The 22,668-nt window shown below is 47.7% G+C and overlaps 1 protein-coding gene across 1 annotated transcript; it reads left to right on the forward strand.

Moving 5' to 3' along the window:
• The first annotated feature begins 78 nt into the window (after positions 1-78).
• LOC122391607 (peroxidase-like) lies at positions 79-22,327 on the forward strand. The gene is made up of 14 exons (XM_043385712.1): positions 79-350; positions 3,719-3,818; positions 7,131-7,416; positions 9,715-9,863; positions 10,392-10,659; positions 13,113-13,318; positions 15,167-15,337; positions 16,605-16,778; positions 17,212-17,631; positions 18,196-18,332; positions 18,779-18,946; positions 19,531-19,736; positions 20,281-20,450; positions 20,856-22,327. The coding sequence occupies exons 3-14, from the start codon at positions 7,268-7,270 to the stop codon at positions 21,170-21,172; spliced, it is 2,535 nt and encodes an 844-aa protein (XP_043241647.1). The 5' UTR covers positions 79-350; positions 3,719-3,818; positions 7,131-7,267; the 3' UTR covers positions 21,173-22,327.
• Positions 22,328-22,668: the final 341 nt, after the last annotated feature.

A 22,668-nucleotide genomic window follows, 5' to 3' on the forward strand; every position in this document is an offset into this window, starting at 1 on the left:
CATCCATGGCCTCACCCCACCTCAGTAGACCGGTCACCGCCCCTCAGCGGGCCCTGGCGCCGCCCCTGCCGGTCACGTGTCGTCTGGGCGGGCGGCCGGCCGCAGGTAGAGCCAGGAGGAAGCGGTCCAATCACCCAATCTCTGGGCAGTCGAGTGCGGGTCGCCGCCGCGTGTGGGGATACCGTGCGAGCCGTGCGGGGCTGTCTCCTGCCTGTGAGGGTCGGGTTTCCACAGGAGCACCCTCACTACAGGGTGGCCATAGGTGAACGGCCTGTGTCGGCAACACCCGGCCTCGAGGCCACAGAAGTCGGATCGGTCTCCAGTTGCCGGTACCGTCTTCGTGTTTCCAGGTGAGTTGGAGTGGAATTTCCTAGTGATTGATTCGGTCTGAATTTGAATTAGCGGGCCTCCTGTGGGGGCGGGATAGGAGGAGAGAATGGGAAAGCAGGTGAGGAGATGGATTGCATTGGCCAGAGAAGCTATGGGTCGGGAGAGGGCAGCTATTGCTGGCGATATTGTAAGATATCCCGGTTTCAGTCGCCATGGGCAGTCGTTGACTTCGCAGGTACCGATAAAAATATATAACTCGTTTCGTTCATTGGTGGCTCCAGAAAGGTTATAGTGGACTTTGCATGAGGCGGTCGTTGCATTTGCCCGTCAAACCCCATGTGTTCCGGGACCCTGGTTTTGCAGTGTTTTCGTTAATCGCATTTGCTTTGACCGAGAGGTGTTTTTACGCCGTCTATTTTTTGGTATTGCTTCCCGATCACGATGTCGGTCTACTGCTACGGCAATCTGAATCGGCATCTGTATATACCTACCGTCCAAGTACCTCAACCTATATCGCCTACTTAAGGGCCCTTATCAACCTCATGTGAAGTGTCGATATCGGTGGAAAAGGGATGAGGATGTAGGTCTCGACTTATCGACTTTTTCGTGCCGGGATTTGTAAACTCGTAGTGTAAAGTAACAACTTGGTAGCGCCATAGCACGACCTCGGGCTTGCCGCGTGGTTCTGGGGGACTACATATGTAATTCATTTTTATCCGTTTATTTATTTGTTTTTAGGCTACAACGTGACCGATACCTAGATTCTGCATCTGTAGACCGTGTGACCCATCAACACGAAATTATATTAGATAGATAACGGCAACCAGCATGCCGGTCCGAGTAAATGCGATAATGTATCGTTGTTATATTCGTGTTATCGGGTGTTTATTCGTGTTATCGGGCGAAGAATTACAATATTCAATCGGATCAATAACCAATGGCTGCTATTCGCCCGACATCTTAAGTTTTTTTTTTTTAGAGCAGTTTGGAATTTAAGCTGCATGTGGAGATGAGGTGGTGGTCATGACCGGGGCAATGCTGAATAAAACGTTTGCTTATTTTAAATCCCAACCCTATGAGAAATGCCCGTTTTAAACATGGGCAATCCTTTCATATTGATCTTCCAACTTTTTGAAACTGGTTGAGTTAGAAGCAGACGCATAAGCATTCCATTCCTTTACGAACGTTTCTAGTGTAAAAAAGGTGGTTTAGAGAAATCTCGGAAGTGAAACGTGCAAAGGGTCATAGAACGTCCCAGGATGGCATCCATCCATATTATGTACCGTGCATTGTTCGACCTTATGTAACAGCTCAGCTCAGTAGCATGCGACACTGCGACAGCCGACAGCCCGGCCTCGAGCCAAAATGCCATCGTTTATGAATTATGCAAGAGTTGCACATTTATTCGGCTAGCAACGATCTACAGAGGAGATATCGAAGACTCCAGTAGATACTTACAAAACATGTTGCACATAGACACCCACGTAGCACGCACTTACGCAAGCATAAGCACACGCGCAAGATGTGCGCACTGCGCACCCATTTTATATTTTATATTAATTAACATAGCCATGGGGCTTGTGAATATTTAAATCTCTACAGACGCCCAGGTCTTGTCGAGCACGCCTTTACATATAAGCACATAAAAGCAGGACAGTTTTGCCGTCTATATCTTCCACTGAACGCACATGAAATTCTCCCTTACCCGCCTGGCCACGAACCGGTTTTCGCTCATTCGTCGACCCATCTCTCGGCTGTATGGCTACTGTATAGCGATGGGCTCCTCGCTCGAAATAGACTGCGGACCCCGAGGCGAGGACAACCAGTGTTTGATATCCTACTCTGTAGCGGTGAGAGTGCTTGACTGGATGATGGCGGAGCGACGAACGAATACCACCGCGACCGCAGTGCCGCTGCCGCGCGGAATTGTAAACGTTACCGTACGATTTTACCGTCCTCAGGCTCACTCGACTGCGATGTGCTTATGAGTTTGATGTTTGTAGACGTTGGGGAAAATTTGGGAGGTTGATAAAACATTTTATGACGCGTGAATTACTCAAATAGCGAGCAAATGGCGATTTTTTGTGCCCAAGGATAATATCTTTGCACGGCAAATTTGCTCAAAAGAAGAGCGTCACTCCTGAAAATTAAAGTCATTCATCACTTATCACTGCATAATTACGAGTCCATATTTTGACTTGCCTGTGGTTACAGCCCGATTCAGAATCGTTCGTTTTAATTAAGCGCCTGTAGGTATGCGTGATTCTGGTTGGTCGACTTACGATCATTGCAGAATGCTCGAAATCTGTGGTTGTCATGCCCGGCGTTCTTCCGTCTCCCTCCATCGCTCTACAGTCTCTCTCCCAATTCTCTCCCGTTTCTCTCTACAGTCGTATCCCTATCGCTCCTCTCCTCCGCCTCTTTACTGTCGCCCATTCATCGTTTTCTGTCTGTCTCCTGCTGCTTTTTTACCGCTCTCCCGTCGCCCTCCCGTCCCTCCCCTCGGTATTCATTCTCTCTTCGCTCTCCCGTTGTGCTCCTGTTACTCTCCTCTCGTCTCTGTCTGTCTCTGTCTCTGTCTCTGTCTCTGTCTCTCTCTCTCCCCCTCCCTCCCCTCTCTCCTCCCTTTCTCTCTCTCTCTCTCTCTCTCTCTCTCTCTCTCTCTCTCTCTCTCTCTCTCTCTCTCTCTCTCTCTCTCTCTCTCTCTCTCTCTCTCTCTCTCTCTCTCTTCTCTCTCTCTCTCTTTCTCTCTCTCTCTCTCTCTTTCTCTGTCTCTCTCTCCCTCCCCTCTCTCCTCTCTTCTCTCTCTCTCTCTCTCTCTCTCTCTCTCTCTCTCTCTCTCTCTCTCTCTCTCTCTCTCTCTCTCTCTCTCTCTCTCCCCGTCTCCGGCTAACCCTTGCACGATGACATGCCCTTCTTCCCCTATGCCATGGTCACGATGTTGCAATAGGCCCACTGCCAGCTGGAAATAGTCGCCCCTGTCACCCCTGCTGTCAGAATTCCCCCAGCCAACTGACTGGTAGACGGTTTGTCTGCTGTCACTGTGGACCGTTCTCGTAAAACCGATTGCTGAGGATCCGTTTTATTAGCGTAGACGCAACGTTTTATTGTATTGAGTTTTTTGTGATGCTTGGTCGGGTAATATCGGGCTATCAAACCCAAGATCAAAGCCATCAAAGTCCCGGAATAAGCAACGTATTTGGTTATGTTCACTTACGGTCGTCATTACGATACAGTGAAGAAATAGCTAGCATTTTATGGCATACCTTTATATATGTTTTCGTTATTTCCGCGGAGTTACGTATCTTGAGACCTTGGAACTATGTAGCTATATTATTTTTTATTATTATGTCTTTTATTCTGACCTTTATTTTCTCTTTTTCTCCAGGGGGGTACACAGTCGCAGTTCGGCTTGTACCCACTCGCGGTAACGGCCTCGAACAGTGTGACGTCCACTTCTCTGTCTTTCTGGATCTAGTGTGACTGAGGTATGTAGGTAAAAGGGGACACGATTATTGAACATGGATGGGGGTGGAGTACCTACGGTAAGAGAATGATTTGTGCCAGCAGAGACGGGGCATGTCAGTAGAAAGGACGGTCTCTTACCGGAGGACCAGTTAATTCAGTTAATCGTTGGGTGTTTATTTTTTTCTCCGCACCGTCAAAGCCTCATTGTTACGCTAAAAGTGCCTGAACTAAAACATGAGCATGGCCATGGACCGTGTGAGACCCCCCCCCCCCCATCATCGACCACACATGTCCCTCGCCGACTGTGGTCACTAGCAGGGGGGTTCGCTCCCGTGCCTTCAGCATTACGAAAAATGGCAACAGCCCGTGAGCAGCATCAGCGCTCACGCACATGTTCAGGGAAAACAACGTGTAATGGACTGCTAACGACGGCCCTCTCCACCAATCAGCGTTCGGCATCTCGAGCGCTGATTGGCTGGTAGCAAACGCGTCATATGTGGGTCTCACTTTTTGCTATCAGTGAACGCGTTATTTAATACACAGTGGCCTATGGAGAATGGCACGCGGAATTGAAGGTCAGTGTTTTATTGCTTCGTACATGCGAATGGAGGTATTTGAGTGGCATTTGACACCATTTTCGAAATCTACAGTGAATTTCTGATCGACTCATGTATATATTTTTATGAATTTGACAGTATTAGTGCTACATAGTCGATGTTTTATGTTGGTGTTGTTTCTCTCGACCTTTGTCTTGGACTTTGATCATATCTTTTCTCGAAAATGCTTGCCATAACCAGGTCTAAACTATATCTGTATAAAGGGAATATGTGTTGAATATGAGGGGAAAGTAGTAATGACCATTCTGCCTATCAAACTGCCAGAAGGTGTGCTTGTAAGGTGATTGAAACTGCAGTACGGGTTGCAGATGTGGGTTTGACATTAGCATTGTTGCTGTAACCCCACTTGCTCTAATAAAATGGCAACATGGGGTTATGTACACACTATTGCACAGCCTGGTATTAAGCTTGTTGATATGTGGAGGATAATGAAAGCATAAAAACCTTTCTTAAGTGAATAGGAGCGTTGCGTCTTGTGACTTGTCAAGTCATTTTAAATCAAATGATTGTGATTGTAACTTTTACTTCAATTATTATTGCAAGTTTTGACCTTTTTAATCATCAAGTTTTATGTGTGCCAATTTCATATCCCTGTGTAATGTCTGTGCGGCTTTGTGCAGTGCGCGTGTCTTGAAACAAACCAACCAATTTATTTTGTACCTTTTTGTACTTCATGTATGTCAAAATGTATGTCAAAGGACAAAAATGTCATGTCTATTATCATTGACACTACTACAGCTAACTTTGCCTGTATTCCTATCTTTCAGAGGCATTCAATTCAATCTGCTTTCCAGCAGTGCAGTACCCAGGAGGCTGCAACTGAAACTCGCACAAAGGCAATCAAGTGTCACTTCATCAGCCTGCAGCAACAGCCCATCTGTAATCAAGATATGGATGAAGTGGCATAGAAGAACAACCAGTTCAGACATGAAAAGATGTATTTTGTTTTGGACTATTTCTTAGCATAACAGAACAGCACACTTGCTGCTTTTTATGTTTGCCCTGTGTGCAGATTTGAATAATTTTAACTATGAAATGCTTTTGCCAACTCTTCTCTTTACATAAGCTTTCTTTGTCATGCATGTGTAATTTTGAGTTTACATGCATGATGTAGGCATAGGTATTTCCCTTGGCTTCATAAAACTACTTTGCAAGCTTTTGTTATGGACATTGGTGCTTCCTCAGATGTGTCCAGTAGTTGATGAAGGGAGAAGAGGAGTAGGACAGCTGATAGCTATTACCAAAAATATGTGCTTGTCTGCACTTCGGGCTGTTCCATCATATGCAACCTCTATTTACTTTGAGTTAAAAACACCTCATCTTTTGATTCTTTCCTGTGTGGCCATTGTTTCCGTGGTGCTATAAACGTCAAGTTTGAAGTTGGTATCCAAGTGAGCAAAATGTGCATTATTTCAGTCCGTCTTGAATCATTCGTCTTGAATTATATCCCTAACTGACATCCTGTTATTTGTCCTGCAATGTCTGTGCCTGTGTCCGCCCTTACCTCCGTCTCCAGCCTCCAACCAGCCCTGCTGAGCTCTGTCGCCGGCGCGGTGTGTCGCAACGTGCTGTTTCTCCACTCCAGCCGACAGCTGCTAGGAATCGTCCTGTGCCACGCGCCATGCGACACAGCAATTGTAAGCTGCAGGTCACATTCGGACTAATTGGCTCCGCATATGTGCATCCGGCCGAGTGCTAGTCGATATCAGGGACGTTGTTCGGACTGTTGTGGCGGCGTGCATTGTGCTGGTTGAAGTTGTTGTATTTCTGTTAGTGAAAAGCATTAATACATAACCATGGCCGCAGCCCAATGTTATTGTGGATTTCAGAGGGAGTGGCCAGTCAGGAGGGCCCCATGTGGGTATGGATCCAGTGTCCAGTGGGATTGGCTAAGATTTCCGGCGATTGATAAACGCTTCTATGATAGTACACCTAGTCCTATTGAGTTATGAGGGGAGGTGACGTGAGGGACCTGACCTTACTAAACTCTTGTGAAAACACGATACATACGAACGGTAAGAAACCGACAGCCATTCTTTCCGCCAAGTATCATCTTTCTGTGAAGGATTTCTTGGCACTGAGTGCTTAGAAATTGCGTTGTTTTTGGACTATGTAGAGGCTCATGAGCGACAACTTAGCTCAACAACCTTACGTACCTTAAATATGCGACTTGTACCAGAAGATCCAGCTTGATCAAAAGATTGGACATGTTAAATTTCAGCTCTTTAGCTCAAAAGAATTTTGAGCTGTCGTAAAAACCGTCAGTGTGGCACCATATCGCCTCCCCGCGCGGTCGGAAGGTAAAAGTTCGCCGGCTCTAACTAAGCAAATAGTCGCCGTATCGCAAATTCATTGACGGCGTTCGAAGCGTCGTTCAATTTAATTTCGAAACATATCCTAACATTAACATTTAACTGCCTAGCGCAATCTCCAACAAGCAAAAGTTCCGCGCATTCATCCTCATACAGTGTTAGCGGCCGCCGGCCGCCGGCCGCTGACCCACATTCGCGTCATCAGGGAATGCCGCAACTAATTTATTGTTTCCAACTTTTTTCCCGGAGCGTTCTACCTGGTTTATATAGCCTTGGTCACTAGTAAACGGTTCACGTCAGAAGACCAGGTATGGAACGTCAATTACTCGGTGTCCAAGTTGTCATTACAGCATTCGGCATATGCTCAGGCTTCTTTCAAAACCCGTTTCCGTTTTGTTGACAGTGCCGGCATCGACTAAGTGTAATCGCCTGGAAAGTCATCGACTTGACAACCAGTGACGTCATCATCAAATCGTCCTGTGACGTCATCAGTGTCGTCACTCATTACCGTCATCGGTCAGCTCAACCAGTGTGTCAGCCATGTCTGAATGGGGCGGCTCAACGGAGCCTCTGCCGGGTCCCAGTGAGGCCACGGAGACAGCTCCGCTTAATCCGCGCTTCAGACAGTATAATCTCGGCACCCAGGGCAGGAGGACTCGGAGTCAGAAGCTGCTACTCGCTCTGCTAGGGTGAGTTGGAGTCAGAAGCTGCTTCTTGCCTTGCTGAGGTGAGTCGGAGGCAGAAACTGTTTCTTGCTCTGCTGAGTGCTGGGATGAGTCAGTCAGGAACTGCTTCTAGCTCTGCAGGGGTGAGTCGGAGTCAGAAACTGCTGCTCGATCTGCTGGGGTAAGCACTTTATACATCCTCGTCACCCAAGGGAGACGGACTCGGAGTCAGTCAGAAGCTGCTGCTCGCTCTGCTAGGGTGAGTCTGAGTCGGGAACTGCTTCTCGCCTTGCTGGGGTAATTATTTACAACCTGGGGAACCAGTGGAGGAGTCTGAGTCAGAAACTGTTACTCACCCTGCTAGGGTGAGTCGGAGTCATAAACTTTTCCTTGTTACAACAACAACAACAAAACAACAAAACACATTTATTAGACATAAAATGGAAATAAGTAAATAGTCCAGGTGGTGGTGCAAAAGCTGATGCTTAAATCGAGGCACCACCACCTGGTAACGTAAACAGAATAAATGAATATGATACAATCCAGGGCCGCGGAGAGTCAGGTCGGCTGCCGCGACAGTTTGCATTGATAAGCGGTGATAGCGATTTTTACTTGTTCTGTTGGGTGAGTCGGAGTCAGATATTGCTCCTCGCTCTGCTGGGCTAAGTCGCTAGTGCCAGCCTCTCTTTGTACTGCCAAAGTTGTCCGAGTTGTAAATAGTTGTGCTGCGTTCTGAACTTGGTCATTTTTGTTGTTATCTAAGTCTAGGATATAATAGCTCAAATTCTCGTCTGATATACCCCTTTCAATGGGTACACTGGGGTGACAATTTTTCTGGAGTAGAATTTCCGTGCCTCCTCTATGGGTTGTGCCGGTGCAGTGCAGCCTTCTGTGCCTATAACGTACAGAATCGATGAAGATGATATCCACATGTGTATATACCTATCTTGTAACTGAGCGGTTCGCTAAGCAGTTAAGAGCAGTTCTGCCCGATTTATTAACTTGAGAACGAAAAATAAGGGCCGGAGTTGCAAAATATTTTGTTGCACTCAGCAGTCCCATATCCATCCATTCGGAAGAATAGGGCGTTTCTGCAGTGATTGCTAAACCTTATCAAACAGAAACATTTTATAATTACCGACCGACAGTCTTAGACCAGTGTATCACCAATCGGATTTTATAAATAGCCATAGCCATTTAGCTCGCACAAATCGACCGTCTAATTATCGGTACCTTTTTCCGTTGCGAAGCGAAACAAAACGGTCACAAAGCAAAGTAAGTATCGGGCTATAGTAAATAAATAGTATCGTAAATTGTATCGTAAATAGTATCGGTTTATAATAAATAGTATCGGATCGGATTATAGGAAATACCTATTAGGTAAGCCCGGTTGTCGTCCGTCAAGCGCGTGGCACCGGTCCGAAACAATCGCCCAAGGTCAAAGACCTATCGGCCCACGCTGGTCTGTGCTGATCAGACCACGTTTCGCAATGCGAGTACTATCGAAAAGTGATCTATCTGAATGACTCCACGGTTGTGGGACCACTTGACTGTGGATCAGATGGGCGACAGGCATCTCAGCCATTTTAGCGACGGCTCATATAAGAAGCACTGGCAGCGACCGCTGCGTATACGCAGAGAGCCGGCTAGCCTGAGAGCTATCTTGTGAGCGGAGCGTGGAGGCCTGGCATATCATTATGGGAAGACTCATTTACAAATGAAGATACATGCGCGAATAAAAGTCGCACTTTGAACGGCCGCTTTTAGTCGTTTCCAAAATATGCATTTAATTGCACCTGTGTAGGAGGTAATCAAGGACTGACATAATTTACCAAGCCTTGTTTCGGAATTTGGTATCACCTAACTAATGACTAGATGCGTTTCTGGCGTTCTTCTGTTCCCACTGGCCGCATGGGCATACTCTTCTGTGAACAGAGTACAATGCGGACTGCGGAGTGAACAGACGCTAATAATAGAACATGTGACCATATCACCAAAAATTCGCACGATGTGTTACGTTTACTTCTGTGTCCTTGTTTATCTCTAAATCTAGTGCGTATTATCCGTGGTAATCTGGTTGGTATTATTATGCAAGATTAATGAGTACCGAGACATAAGAAGTGCGTTAGAACGTTACGAAATACAGCTTGCATGAAAACAATAACGATTAACGGTTACACCTTCGCATGATACGAATCGATCTGCAAACTTGCTGCCAACATACGATCTGATTGCATATATTAACTGAACAGAGAACACAGACTTACCTAGAATGGTGACAATAAGCTCGATAAACTGATAATATTGTCGTTTTCCCGGCAGGCTGATTACGACAGTGGGCCTGTTTCTTGGCCTGGTGTTCGGGCTAACCAAGTCACCAAATCAGATCAACATTTCGGAGGTCGGAGGACTAAGTGCGCCGCCTGGAGAGGAGCTGCTACTGCTGACCAGGAACAGATGGCCTATACTAGGTGAGAATGGACTGGGGAGTGAGCGCTTACTTGGTGAGAAGGACTGGGGAGTGAGCGCATACCAGGTGAGAAGGGTTGGGAATGAGTGGTTAGTAGAGGAGACGGCTGGATGCTGGACTTGATGGGGACTTACTGGACTTACTTGACACTGAATACGGCAACTGCTTGAAACTGAGATGCGATCAGGGTGTTGGGGCATTGAGCAAAGCAGGATATGATGAAGAAGACGGCCACCTAACTGAAGATCCTAGCTAAAGTATCCAGGGTCATCATGCTACGTTGGCGTATAAAGCTTAACCGATGTCCCTTTGCCGCCCCGTCTTCGGGTGTGTCATGTTCTGACCACTTTCTGACCGGAGCTCTCCCTCGCGAAAGAACCTCCAGCCGTTCCGAGTTTTGGCCAGTAGCCACTCGCTGACTTTAAGACACGCTTTCTCCCGTATATCGTAGCTTTGCCGATGCCGACAAACTCTCAAACTTTCGGTCTTCTTTAGGCCCCTTGCTAACGTGCTCTCTCCTTCCCCACAGATGTATCCAGCGCCGGCCACCTCCTCAGTGGGGTCCGTCCTCTCTCCATCTCCAAGGAGTACCTCAGCACGGTCCGCAACAGCAGTCTGCTGCGTCTGAGTCAGCTGGACAAGTTGGAGACCCGGCTGAAGCAGAAGGGTGTTCAGCCGGCGCCACACTCAGCCAGTCATCGTCATCAGCAGCTGTTCATGAGCACCAGCAGCAGAGCGAGAGAACACGCACGGGACGGCATGGTCAACAACTGGGCAGCGCAGATCATCACGCGAGAGTAGGTGGCGGGGGAAGGAAGAGGAGGGGGATTAGTGAAGGGAGCTGGAAGAAAGAATAGATGGGAGAAGGGAAGAATCGATAAACGAAAACAGACATATACTTAACTGCGGTAGATTAGATGGCTCAGAAATAAGATAGGCACAGTCCCTCGGATACCTAGTCCTAGACACAAGGAGTACCAGCGCCCAACTTTCAAAGTTTACAAGGGCACATATTGTACCTACTGTACATCATAGCCTATCTACTGTGTCGTGTCTGCTGTATCGTACAGGGATGTTCACAAAAAACTGACATATTTTATTTCCGAATAGTGAGAGAACGCTTGCCCTCAGCACGGTGATCATGGTACGTGCAAATAGAGTGGACTTCTAAGTTTGTATTGAGGTATTTTGGGGACTTATCATTTTCGTTTCTAAGAAGTTAAGCGCATTTTGCAGATGACGAGTTTTTGGAACAGTGCACGACTCAGCCCGAAACAGGAAATTATCCCCCGTTTACGGGCACGTGCCTGGAGAATTGTAGCACCTCCCACCGCACTCGTCAGGAGTTTTGAAGTCCTTTGGGCCGCTGCTACAGACCATGTCACTCACGTGAACTCACAGGAAAAGACCACGGTGTTGAGGTAGGTAGAGAGAAATGGCCGGCTATGTGTGAGAGGTGATGCGCGAGATAATACCCTCTCCCCCTGTACTCGTATGAGACCGATGATCGCTGTTACTGCACGTGGGGTGGCCCCGACGTGTCAGAACCACCGAATGGTGTCGGTGTCGGCGCATTTCCGCTGTAGCAGCTAACGGGAGCCGTTAAAGGAAAAGGGCCACCTTTAACGTGGGGATTGAAACTGAGATAGCCATCTTGTAGCCCGTGTCCGAAAACCCATCTGTCTTCCTCCGTACGGCCGATTTCGGCCTCCATTCGTAGTTATCGGCAATTTTAAAAGAAAATACGCCAGGAATGCGTCCTTATCCCAGGAATGCGTTCTTATCCGACATTACAGCCACCCGCGGCGAGGCTTTGGTTTTTTACCAATCAGCTCCAACCAGCTCAGCTTTAACCAATCAGCTTATCTGACACAATCCGACGAGTCTGTCTTCTGAACGCTGATTGGCTTGAGTGTGACGTCATCGCTATGCCATCATACAGTAGGTGTCGTAGAGAGTATCAACATAGTACCAATATGTTAAATAGTTTTAAATACTTTTTCGCAAATTGTGCACTTCTGGCACCAGTTTTAAAAAGAAAATGAAAAATAATAATGTCAAAATGAAAAGCAACGATATCTTCATATTTCACGAAGGTGGCCCTAGGGACCCTCCCACCTTAACACTAGATTTGAGTTGAGATAGCCAAAATGGGGTCCCTGGCTCACAATTACCGGTTTCGGCACTCACAACATCGAGAAATGCCTTAAATCGGAAATATTGAATTTCAAAATTGCAGCATTTTGATTCAGAGGGGCTAATGCTTAGGAATACCCCTCTGAATGTGTGACGTCAGCGCAAATATCTAACGATTTTTAAATGTTTGACTAAAACGTTTTGTAGCACGCGGTGGTATATGCTATTTGCGCGCAACATCTGCCGCAAACGCCGCATTTCTAAAATAAAGTCGCTAGAAACAGCGGAGATCCCAAAAAAGTAAACAAAAGTAAAAGTCTAATATCTTGAAAACCGGTGAATATTTTTCGGTGAAATTTGGTAGATATTCGTTTTCGCTCTTTCTGAACCGAGCGACATCACTTTCATGCCAATTCATAAACTTTTTTGAAGGTGGAAGGGTCCCCTTAAAAGATGGTGCGGTAACACTATACAGCCAGTGCCACTGTCAGCCTGTGGCTATGATTTATAACAACAGCACTTCCATACCCACCAATCTTGGCGTTCCTTAGGAATTTGCCAACAATATGCCAATAGTATAAAAAATAATCCCTCGAAAAATCAATATGCCAAATTTTAGACGAATTCGTGGACTGGTTCAGTCTTGGTGGCAGATCGTCGCCGCGAAAGCTTCATTGTTTTACCGCTAAATTTCGTCGCCAAGTCAAATTTCCCTATTTTAATGTTTTCTTATTTTTTTGAAAACTCCTGGTATGCTACCTAAAGGAGTTATGCACATACAAAACTTTTTTCAACAGGCTTTCGAATGGCATACAAATCAAGTCGCTATGAGCTCTCATTTGTTCACAAATTCGTTTAAAAATGTGTCAGTTTTTCGTGAACATCCCTGTATCTACTGTATCGTATCTTCTGTATCGTGTAGCGTATCTACTGTATGGTGTCTACTGTATCGTACCTACTGTATCGTATCTACCATATGGTATCTATTCTACCATATCTACTGTATCGTATCTACTGTATCGTACAGAATGACCGTTAAAAAAAAAACTAATGCTAAGCATACGACTGAATCTAAGAGACCAAATCCTAAGCGTCTATATTCTCCTATTCGCAGCTACAACCTCAGTTCACCATGGACGGAGCGGGTGAGCCAACTGATCCCAGTTCGCACACCAGACATCTGCCGAGCTCCCCCTCCTAGCTGTAACGCCAGCTACCCGTACCGCACGGCCAACGGCACCTGTAACAACCTGCAGAATCCGCTGTGGGGGTCGGCGTTCAGGGCGTTCAGAAGGGTTCTTCAGCCGGATTATGAGGATGGTGAGTGAGAGGGGAGAAAGGGAGGGAGAGGATGGGAGGTAAGAGAAGTTAAAAAGGTGCTGGGTTAATGGGAGGAGTTGTAACAGTTGAGCAGGGCCATTATTGCTTTTGAAATAGTTTAGAGGAATAGAAGAGATTGGAGATAAGACCAATTGGAATATTTTAGAGTGGATATGGAGGAAATATGTAGAGGGGAAAGAAGTCGAGGACAGATGAAGAGAAGTTGGGGTAAGGTAATGTCCATTGTTGGCAAACAGCTGAGGTGGCAGTGACAAAAACCAAGGCACCTCTACAGAGAGGTCAGTGGATGGAGATCGCTGCAGGAACCAGACTATGCAAATGTCCTGAGACCTCCTACCAATAACAGTTACGATGGCATTTTCATCTTCATCTAAATTTATGATCACCTTAAATTTACATATTATATAATCCCCTTACGTAAGCCTGGCATAAGAAAACCAGGTTTTTTGGTGTTTGCAATGGCATGGCAATTGGCATCTATACGAGAAGGACGTATTATCAGTCTTATAAGCGCACAGGCTCAAAAGCAAGGCTCTTCCATCCCGTCATAATGCTTTGATCGGACATTTTGACTGTTGCCTAGTGTATTCTGTGCACGGGGCAGATTTTAAACGTCACTTTATGATAAAATACCGGTTACATGCAGACGGACATTTCAATGGTCGCTAAGGCTGATGTAAGGCCGACTTTGCAATCAATCGATTTATTTGATAGCATGTGTTATTGCCCGGCAAGCCAGTCCAGCGCTGCTGCAGCAACAGAAACGCATTCTTACGAACGCAAGTCATAGGTCTGTAGAATACATTGCTTAGGGTGATACTAATAACATACTATGTTTTATCTTTGTTATATATTTTATGTAGCCTGTTTTTTTCTCTTTGCATGCTAGACGTACCTATTTGTCCGTGCCCGGTAGACTAACCAATTGTTTCATCATTTACTTCTAAAACCGTTTATTGCCCGAAAGTTTTGCTCAACTTGCTCAGTCAACCAAAACAATATACGTAACGTTTATTACATAAGAACCATCAGCGCCAACCGAGAGCCCCTCCCACCGCATGTTATTTAACATGCCGTTCCTGCACGCGAGACATGCCTACCTGTCCAGTCGCCTCGCGGAACCGTTTTGGGAAGCTGCAGCGACCGCACCAGTAGACATACAATGACTTCCTTACGTAATCGGCCTTGCGAGTTGCAAAGGCGGTGGATTTGGTTGGCGGGTTGGGATAGCCCCGGGCTATTGGCTGCGACAGGCTGGACCTGGCTGGACCGGTGTTATTTAAGAGTCATGGTTGGGAATGAACGTGCACCGAGTTGCATCAGCCGCGCAGGGGAGGGAAGGGAGGGGGAGGGGGCGGGTGGACACAGTGCTACTTGAGGTTACCTGTCTGTGATGGGATGGGTCTAGGACCCGTATGTTTGATAAGATAGCTGGGGGCTTCTATTCGCAACGACGACGACTAACCGTTTATTTCCTACAAGCTACGGCTACCGTTTTATGTGATTCTTCGCTATTCTATAACGTGAACGGTAAAGACGCGTTTTCTTTGATCATGTCTATACCTAAAGAGCTTCTATAACTTCAGCGTAACTTGATACTGATTCACTGGTTCGCTTCCTTTCATTGGTTAGAGTCTCTTTCTTTCCATTCCCGTCTCTTTCCCGTGGTCTCTCTCTCTCTCTCTCTCTCTCTCTCTCTCTCTCTCTCTCTCTCTCTCTCTCTCTCTCTCTCTCTCTCTCTCTCTCTCTCTCTCTCTCTCTCTCTCTCTCTCTCTCTCTCTCTCTCTCTCTCTCTCTCTCTCTCTCACACCCTCTCCCCGCCGACAGGAGTCTCGTTCCCTCGCTCGGCCGACGACGGCGGCTACCTCCCGGCGGCCCGCCAGGTCTGCCGTCACATCTTCACTGACGAGTATCACGGTGATACCACGCGGAGTCTACTGATGATGCAGTGGGGACAGTTCATTGATCATGATCTGACCGCCACGGCCGCCTCCAAAGGTACGAACAACGCCAACCGTTTTTATACTCCACCGTTATTACGAGCGAGCGAGCGCAGCGAGCGAAGCGAGTCTTTTCAATATAACGGAAAAATCTCAGTATGAGCGGCCCGGCCCGGCCCGGCCCGGCCTGTAACGCTTTTGAGAGGCTTATATCTCAGCAACCGCTGGACCGATTGGCCTGCGGTCTTTTTTGCTGGGTAGCCCCATCCCTTCTACCCCGTAATTGACTACTTTTGATACATCTCAGTGACCGTCGTGGCACGTGCCACGTGAAAAGTCAAGGGTGTTCAAGCAGTTTTGTAAAAATAATGATTTTGAGAGGCCCATATCTCAGCAGTGGCTTGAGCGATTGCCTTGCGGTAATTTTTATAGGGTAGCTGCATACCTTCTACCAAAGGTCGGATACTTTTGATCTATGTCAGTGACCCCCACTGTACGTGCAAAATACAAAAAGAAGAGGTACCAAATTTGTTCCCATTTCAGTAACTTGGTAATTACTGGGGCGATTTCGCTGAAACTTGGCATACAGGTAGGCACCCACCAGGCAATGAATTCCCATGTGTTGCGGTGAGGGTGCTACTGCACGTGCGCACGTGCAGGGGGCGTTTCCAGATCTCGAGAACGGCTGGGCCGATTGCGCTCAAATTTGGTACACGGTTGGGGACCGGTTAGTAGGGTGCCGTGCAAAAGTCATTTTGGACCCCGTTTGCACGTGCGCACGTGCAGAATGCCGCTGCCAGATCTCAGGAACGGCTGGGCCGATTGCGTTCAAATTTGGCACACCGCTAGCGACCGGTTAGAAGGGTGCTTTGCACAAGCCCGTTGGAAGTACCCTCTCGCCCTTCCGCACGTGCAGGGCTCACTATCTCGCTCGCTCGTCCTTCGCCCAAAAGGCGTTTTACTGGTATGTAAACTGACACTTGAACGCTGAGAACGGATATTTAATCTCCAGAGTTCAAATTTACCGAACGACGTAAAAAGATTGAGTCATTAGTCATTACTCAATTTATAATTATGTGAACTGGTATAAAATACCCCACCTTGCGTCCAAGCACGATCTTCGATCATACATTGAAAAGAGAAATAAGCGGAAGTCGTTTTAGCCATTTGTCGACGTCGATATCATTAGAGTCGCCACCAAATTTCGTGAATATTAGGTGTGTACGTAAAACATATTGTAAACGGGATCCTGTTTAAAAAAAAACTTCGTGAATATGACCGTACTAAGACAATCACCCCCCAATCTGACCATCCCCCCCCCGCAGGCAGCGGTGGTGCGCCGATCCGCTGTTGTGGTCCCGACATCGACAACGACCCCACCCTGCTCCACCCCGAGTGTGCGCCGCTGCTCATCAGTTTCGAGGACCCGCAGTTCGCCAAGCTGAACGTCTCCTGTCTGGATTTCGTCCGCTCGGCGCCGGCACCGCTGTGTACTTATGGTGAGGAAATTGATGTGGGGTTGGTGGTAGTGGTGAGCTGTTAAGTCAGAGCTAGGGCGTGCTAGAGGCTGGTTGACACCGTTCCGGTTGATTTCTGATGATACGATGGCTAACATTTATATGCGATGTGTCCATTTTACATGTAAGGTTGAAAGGGTAGATCATTCTAGCTCACCAAAAAAGCGTTGTTTTCTGGTTTTGTCTATAAATTTGCATTTCTCTAGTTGGATGTCATTGGACGGCACTTATCCGTTTGTGCGGTCTCATGTACCGTGAGGCAATGTTGTGTAATGAAATGAGCGACAAATTTGACCCTTCAGTGGTGACCCGTCACGATAGTGACACTTTAACCAGTCAACCGACAAGTAATTTGATCCCACCCTTTTTCACTGTCGTCAGTACCTTAACTATTTCTTCCGCCTCTCTCCGGCAGGCCCTCGTCAGCAGATGAACCAAATCACCTCATTCCTGGACGGCTCCAATATCTACGGCTCCAGTGACGAACAATTACACTCCCTGCGAAACCACACCGGCGGGCGCATGGCCGTTCAAACCCTCAGCGATGGACGACGTCTTCTGCCTCCCAGCAAAGACGCCTCCGATGGCTGCAACCGAGCAGACGCCATGGCCGGAGGACAATACTGTTTCGTATCCGGAGACGCTCGAGTAAATGAGCAGATATCCCTAACTATCACGCATACCCAATGGGTACGGCAGCATAATATGATCGCGGAAGAGCTGGCTGATATAAATCCCCACTGGGATGATGAGAGGCTGTTCCAAGAGAGCAGGAAGATAACGGTGGCCATGATGCAGCACATTACGGCTAATGAGTACCTGCCGCTACTTCTCGGTAAGTGGATGGCCGGAGGGCGGTGGGTCTGGGTGGTGGGGATGGTATTTTCCTAGCTTCGTTGGGAGTTGTCTGGCATTGTAGCCTGTGGTCGTGGGACCACTAACGGGGAGAAAACGCAGTTGTTTGTTGAGAACTGTTAGAGCACGGTTACAGGGAAATATCTCAACTCGAAATAATGTCAGGACTGTGACGGAACTTGACCTTTCGACGTCTGTGATACCATTTTGACTTCTTTCGACCTCAGTTGACCTATCTGACCTCTGATTCCACATGTCTTGAACGACCTCTGATATCAGATAATCACTGTGACATTACATGACCCTGTTGGCCTCAACTGAACTCTGAAAGCACTTGGCCCTTTTGCTCCCTGTGACGTTACATGACCCAACTGACCTGTGTGGTACCACCTGACCCCTGTTGACCTCTCTATGTGGCATGACATGACCTCAAATGACCTCAGCTGACCTCTGTAACTTCAGCTGACCTCCCTGACCTCTATGACCCTAGATGGCCTATATGTGACCCCTCATGACCTCATCTAACCCATTGTCACGCCCCCAGGCGAGGATCTGGCGCAGTCGGCCAGTCTGCTCCCTCAGACGGAGGGCTACTTCACCGGGTACTCTGAACAGATCGACCCCACCATCTCAAACGTGTTCGCTACGGCCGCTTTCCGATTCGGCCACAGCCAGATTCAGGTGAGCGAGGCGCTGCAACTACACCTATCAACGTAAAGGAAGAGGGACCAAGGAATGACCACCTGTTCTTGCTCCTGTTGATATAAGGCGCATGACATCTTGGGCCCAAATAGTCCAGGGCTTTCTACATCCACTCGCGTTCTTGGATTCGTCTAGTTATGTATGCGTAGTCGCAGCAAAGGTGTGGAATTAAGCAATTTCCGATGTTAGGAAAGGTGCTGCCTGGTTATGATGTACGAGTGAACTTATCTTGCGCAGACCAGCACTACATAGCACGAGGGACAGAAGATCTATCTTTGTGCAGGTCTTATAGCTCCATAGCGACAAGGACAGGGGCTAAACCAGACCCTAGCGCAGGTTATCGCTGGGTAGTCCGTTACTTATCAACCGTGCCCATGCTGAACGTAACATTCATTTTTAACTGACGATTATTTCTTGTTTGGCAGGGCCTGATCAAGATGGTGGGCGCGTTCAGTAAGACTGAGGACTTTATCCAGCTCCACCGTCTGTACTTCAACCCGTTCCGCCTGTATCAGGACACAAAGATGACCAGTCTGGTGCGGGGACAGCTGAATACCTGCAGCCGCGCCACGGATGGACATCTGACCTCTCAGGTGAATACTGAATAATCCTCTCGGAATACTGAATGACCTCTCAGGTGAATCAGGTGAATGATGGTGGGAGATCTTGCTCGTGAGTCGCGACTCTGTTGTGGGTGAGCATATTAAACCACAGACGGGCTTCTTACGGCACAGGAGAGAAAATGGTGACACGTACGAGACATCTTGCATCAGGTAAGAGACGGGATCTCTTACATTGAAGGGGGGAATACTGGGCCACAGGCGGGGATTTTCAATCGCTGGTGAGGGAAACGGAACAATTGGTATCGACACAGGTGAGAACTGGTTATAACCGGGTTATTTAACGTAGCTGCTGAGAAGAGCGTGCTATCTCACATCACAGGTGAATTAGGAACCAGCAACTGCAGCCATCTATCATCGTCATTCGTAAGTGGGAAGAATGGGCCATTTGACGTCTCAAGTGAGAAACACGGACTATTCACCACACCGGTCATATCACACCGAAGACTGCCCTATCGCCTCTGCCCCTTTATCACACCCTGTCACGATTTGATGTCCCCGTCCCGGTATGGTTCCTCTGTTTCTATATAAACCCTCCCCCCCCCTCCTTTCCACAGATCACGACGCACCTATTCGAAGCCGAGAACGCCACCACTGGCCTGGACCTGGGAGCGATCAACGTGCAGCGGGGCCGCGACCACGGCCTGCCCCCGTACAACGCCTGGCGCCGACGGTGTGGTCTGCCACCGGTCACCAGCTTTGAGCAGCTGAGGGCCATTGTGCAGCAGCCAGAGCAGGTGGACCATGTGCAGATGCTGTATAGGTGAGTGGGTGGGGAAAGGGATTGGGAGAGGAGGGATCGGAACTGTGGGGAGGATTGCAGGGAGAAGGGGTCGTGGGTAGAAACATTGGAGAGGGAGGGGTAGGGGAGTGGGATGGGATCCAAGAAGGGATATGCCGCTATGGGAGTTGGGATAGGGACGTTGGGAGTGAGACAGAGTTCGGGTTAGGAGGGGATGTCGGGGTAGCGAGGCATAGACGGGGCAGAAGACAGAGTCGTGTTTTAGACTTTGGTAGGACAGGATGGGGTGGTTGAGCGTAGCATGGCGTTACGGTGAACCTCTTTACGAAAGTGGAGATCACCCATTGCCTTTGCCCCCTCTCCCTAACGGTTCAATCGTGAATCTCCCCTCTCCTACCACCAGCTTGTCCCCCCCTCCCCATGTTAACTCCGTACATAAGATGGGTCAATCACCTTCATCTTCCCGTCCTCTCGTTGAATCCTCTCTTCCCCTCTGCTCTCTAGTTGCTTCCACGCCCCTCTCTGCTCCTAGTTGATTCTAATAACCCCCTCCCCCTCTCCCCAGATCCATTGAGCACGTAGACCTCTACGTCGGCGGTCTACTGGAGCGACCTCTGGAGGGCGCCGCCGTCGGACCCACCTTTGCCTGCCTGCTCACTGATCAGTTCGTCAGACTGAAGGCCGGTGATAGGTTCTGGTACGAGTCGGGAGACCCCAGCGTCCGATTTACGCCAGGTGAGACCGCAGGATAGAGTAGAGTGGTTCGTGTTATGGGACGTCAGGCCGAAGGTAGATGGGCAAAGATATTGTGGAGCGATGCCCTGTGCTGATGCTTGATGTCTTGTTGCCTAAGGAATGTGTTTTCTCGATCAGGTAACGTTACGTTGCTTTTGCTATTGACACGTATCATGAGCTCCTAATGATCCCGTGGTCGATGCGTCGCGAAACTACAACAATCACTAACCTGAAATGTACTGATACGCTAGACATCGATGTTGTACGGACGTCAGGAATGCATGTCAATTATTGACACTCACGCCGGTGACATTTTCGTTATGCCGTTTTTAGGTTCTTTATATCCGCACCAACCTTATTTTGTGCCAGACTATATATCAACGGCAATGATCTCTTTTGTTCCAGACCAACTACAGGAGATCCGTAAGGCCAACCTCGCCCGCGTGTTGTGCGACACCTCCGATGACATTCGGCGTGTTCAGGAGCGTCCGATGTTGCTGCCCTCTGAGGACAACAAACCACAGCCCTGCGGCTCCGTGGCCCTTCCTGTCCTGGACCTCGGCTACTGGGAGGAGATAGTGGATGAAGATGATGGAAATGATGATGGAAACGATGATGGAAGTGATGATGGAAACGGTGCTGGAAATGATGCTGGAAAGGAAGCTGAAGCAAATGATGAAGCAGGCAAGAAACGGCGTAAATCTTGGCACAGAAGGCACTGAAGTAGGACCATGAATAGGACTTCTAGCTTACAAGAGAAGATGATTGGAGGACGGAGGTGAAGGTGTTCAGATGAAGAAACGAAAGAAGCTATGGATGACATATTTTAAGACGGATGAGATAAATGCTCAGAGATTTGAATGAATATGATGCGTAGTAACTGCAGTTGTAATTCGTCTTGCTGGTGATTGGGTGAAAATCATGAGGTGAATTGATGGTACGAGGATGCTGATCGGGAAACCGTTAGTGTAAGAGCTATAACAACGCTTCTGGCGCCGGAAGTCGAAAGAGGCTCTATTCATGACGCAAATTGTCCAGAGAGTTGACTCCGAGAGCCTGATCCATGCCGTGGATGAAACAAAACGATGATGACCGACGTCTAAACATCAACAGATAACAACTAGCAGTGGTCTGACCTGGAGCTAATGTGTGCCACAAGGCACAAGCTGTATTCAATAAGCTCCTATGACACCATTGGATGTGACGAAAAACTAACCTAGTTCTCTTGCCGATGGCGTTGACAGGATAGAGTGGACCTCTAGTCGAGTGATTTCAAGTTAATGAGAACAATTACTCTGTTAACGCGCGTTTGGTGAAGGTTTGTCCAATAGCTTGGCTCCTTTTTGTAAAAGAGGCTTTTCTGCTGACATGCTATTCTCGCTTTGAGTTTATGTTATACTTGCTGTCGTTTCGTAAGATGTTTGTTGAAGAGCGCACTAGCGGTGTGCTGCATTCGATGGAAGATTTCCTCAGTTATGCAGTGAAAGCTGAAATCGTAAGGCGATGGTCCGTCTTCCTTGCCCAATTGTCTTGAACCAGACTGGGCGTCATGTTTTGTACCTTTTGTACCTGTTGTCGTGCAGCTATTGTCATATGTTTAACAATGCATCCAGTATAGGAAGCGGGGCAGCTTGTGACTTGCGTTCGATTAATTAACAAATCGTGCCATTTCAGAAAGAATAGTGACCATCAAGTGCCATATGTTGCCAGGAAATATAATAATACACATATATGCCCTCCGGAGTCCCTTGTGAATATGTAGGTATAACGTCCTGTGGCGATAAAGCACCGTTTTAGTTTATTTGGCGTGCTTTCTCTTTTGTTATCTGATGGTGCCGGACATCCATATCGACTTTGAATACATATCTTTATCAAATGATGCGTGTTTTGAGTCGGGGTTTTTAAGTTAAGTTTAGGTGAAGTATTGGTTTAATTTAGTTTAGTTAAACCGTTAGGTTTTTAGCAGTGATATGTGGATATCGGCATTGTTATCGACATAACGTGCTCGCTCTCAGGGTATATTGCTCGCTCTTTCGAATCCGACTCCAGAATAAACCTCACTGTGGCACTAACTGCACATCACTTCTAAAAGGTACAAATAGCGAACATCGGAGAGGCGCGAACCCGTGTCTCGTCAGTTTCCTGACCTATCACTCAAATCCCACACCGATCCAGAAAGACGCTCCTCCCTGAGCTACTTCCCAATCCCAAACCCTGA

Source organism: Amphibalanus amphitrite, unplaced genomic scaffold (genome assembly GCF_019059575.1).
Source record: "Amphibalanus amphitrite isolate SeventyFive unplaced genomic scaffold, NRLGWU_Aamphi_draft 000446F_arrow, whole genome shotgun sequence".
NCBI classification, from domain to species: Eukaryota; Metazoa; Arthropoda; class Thecostraca; order Balanomorpha; family Balanidae; genus Amphibalanus; species Amphibalanus amphitrite.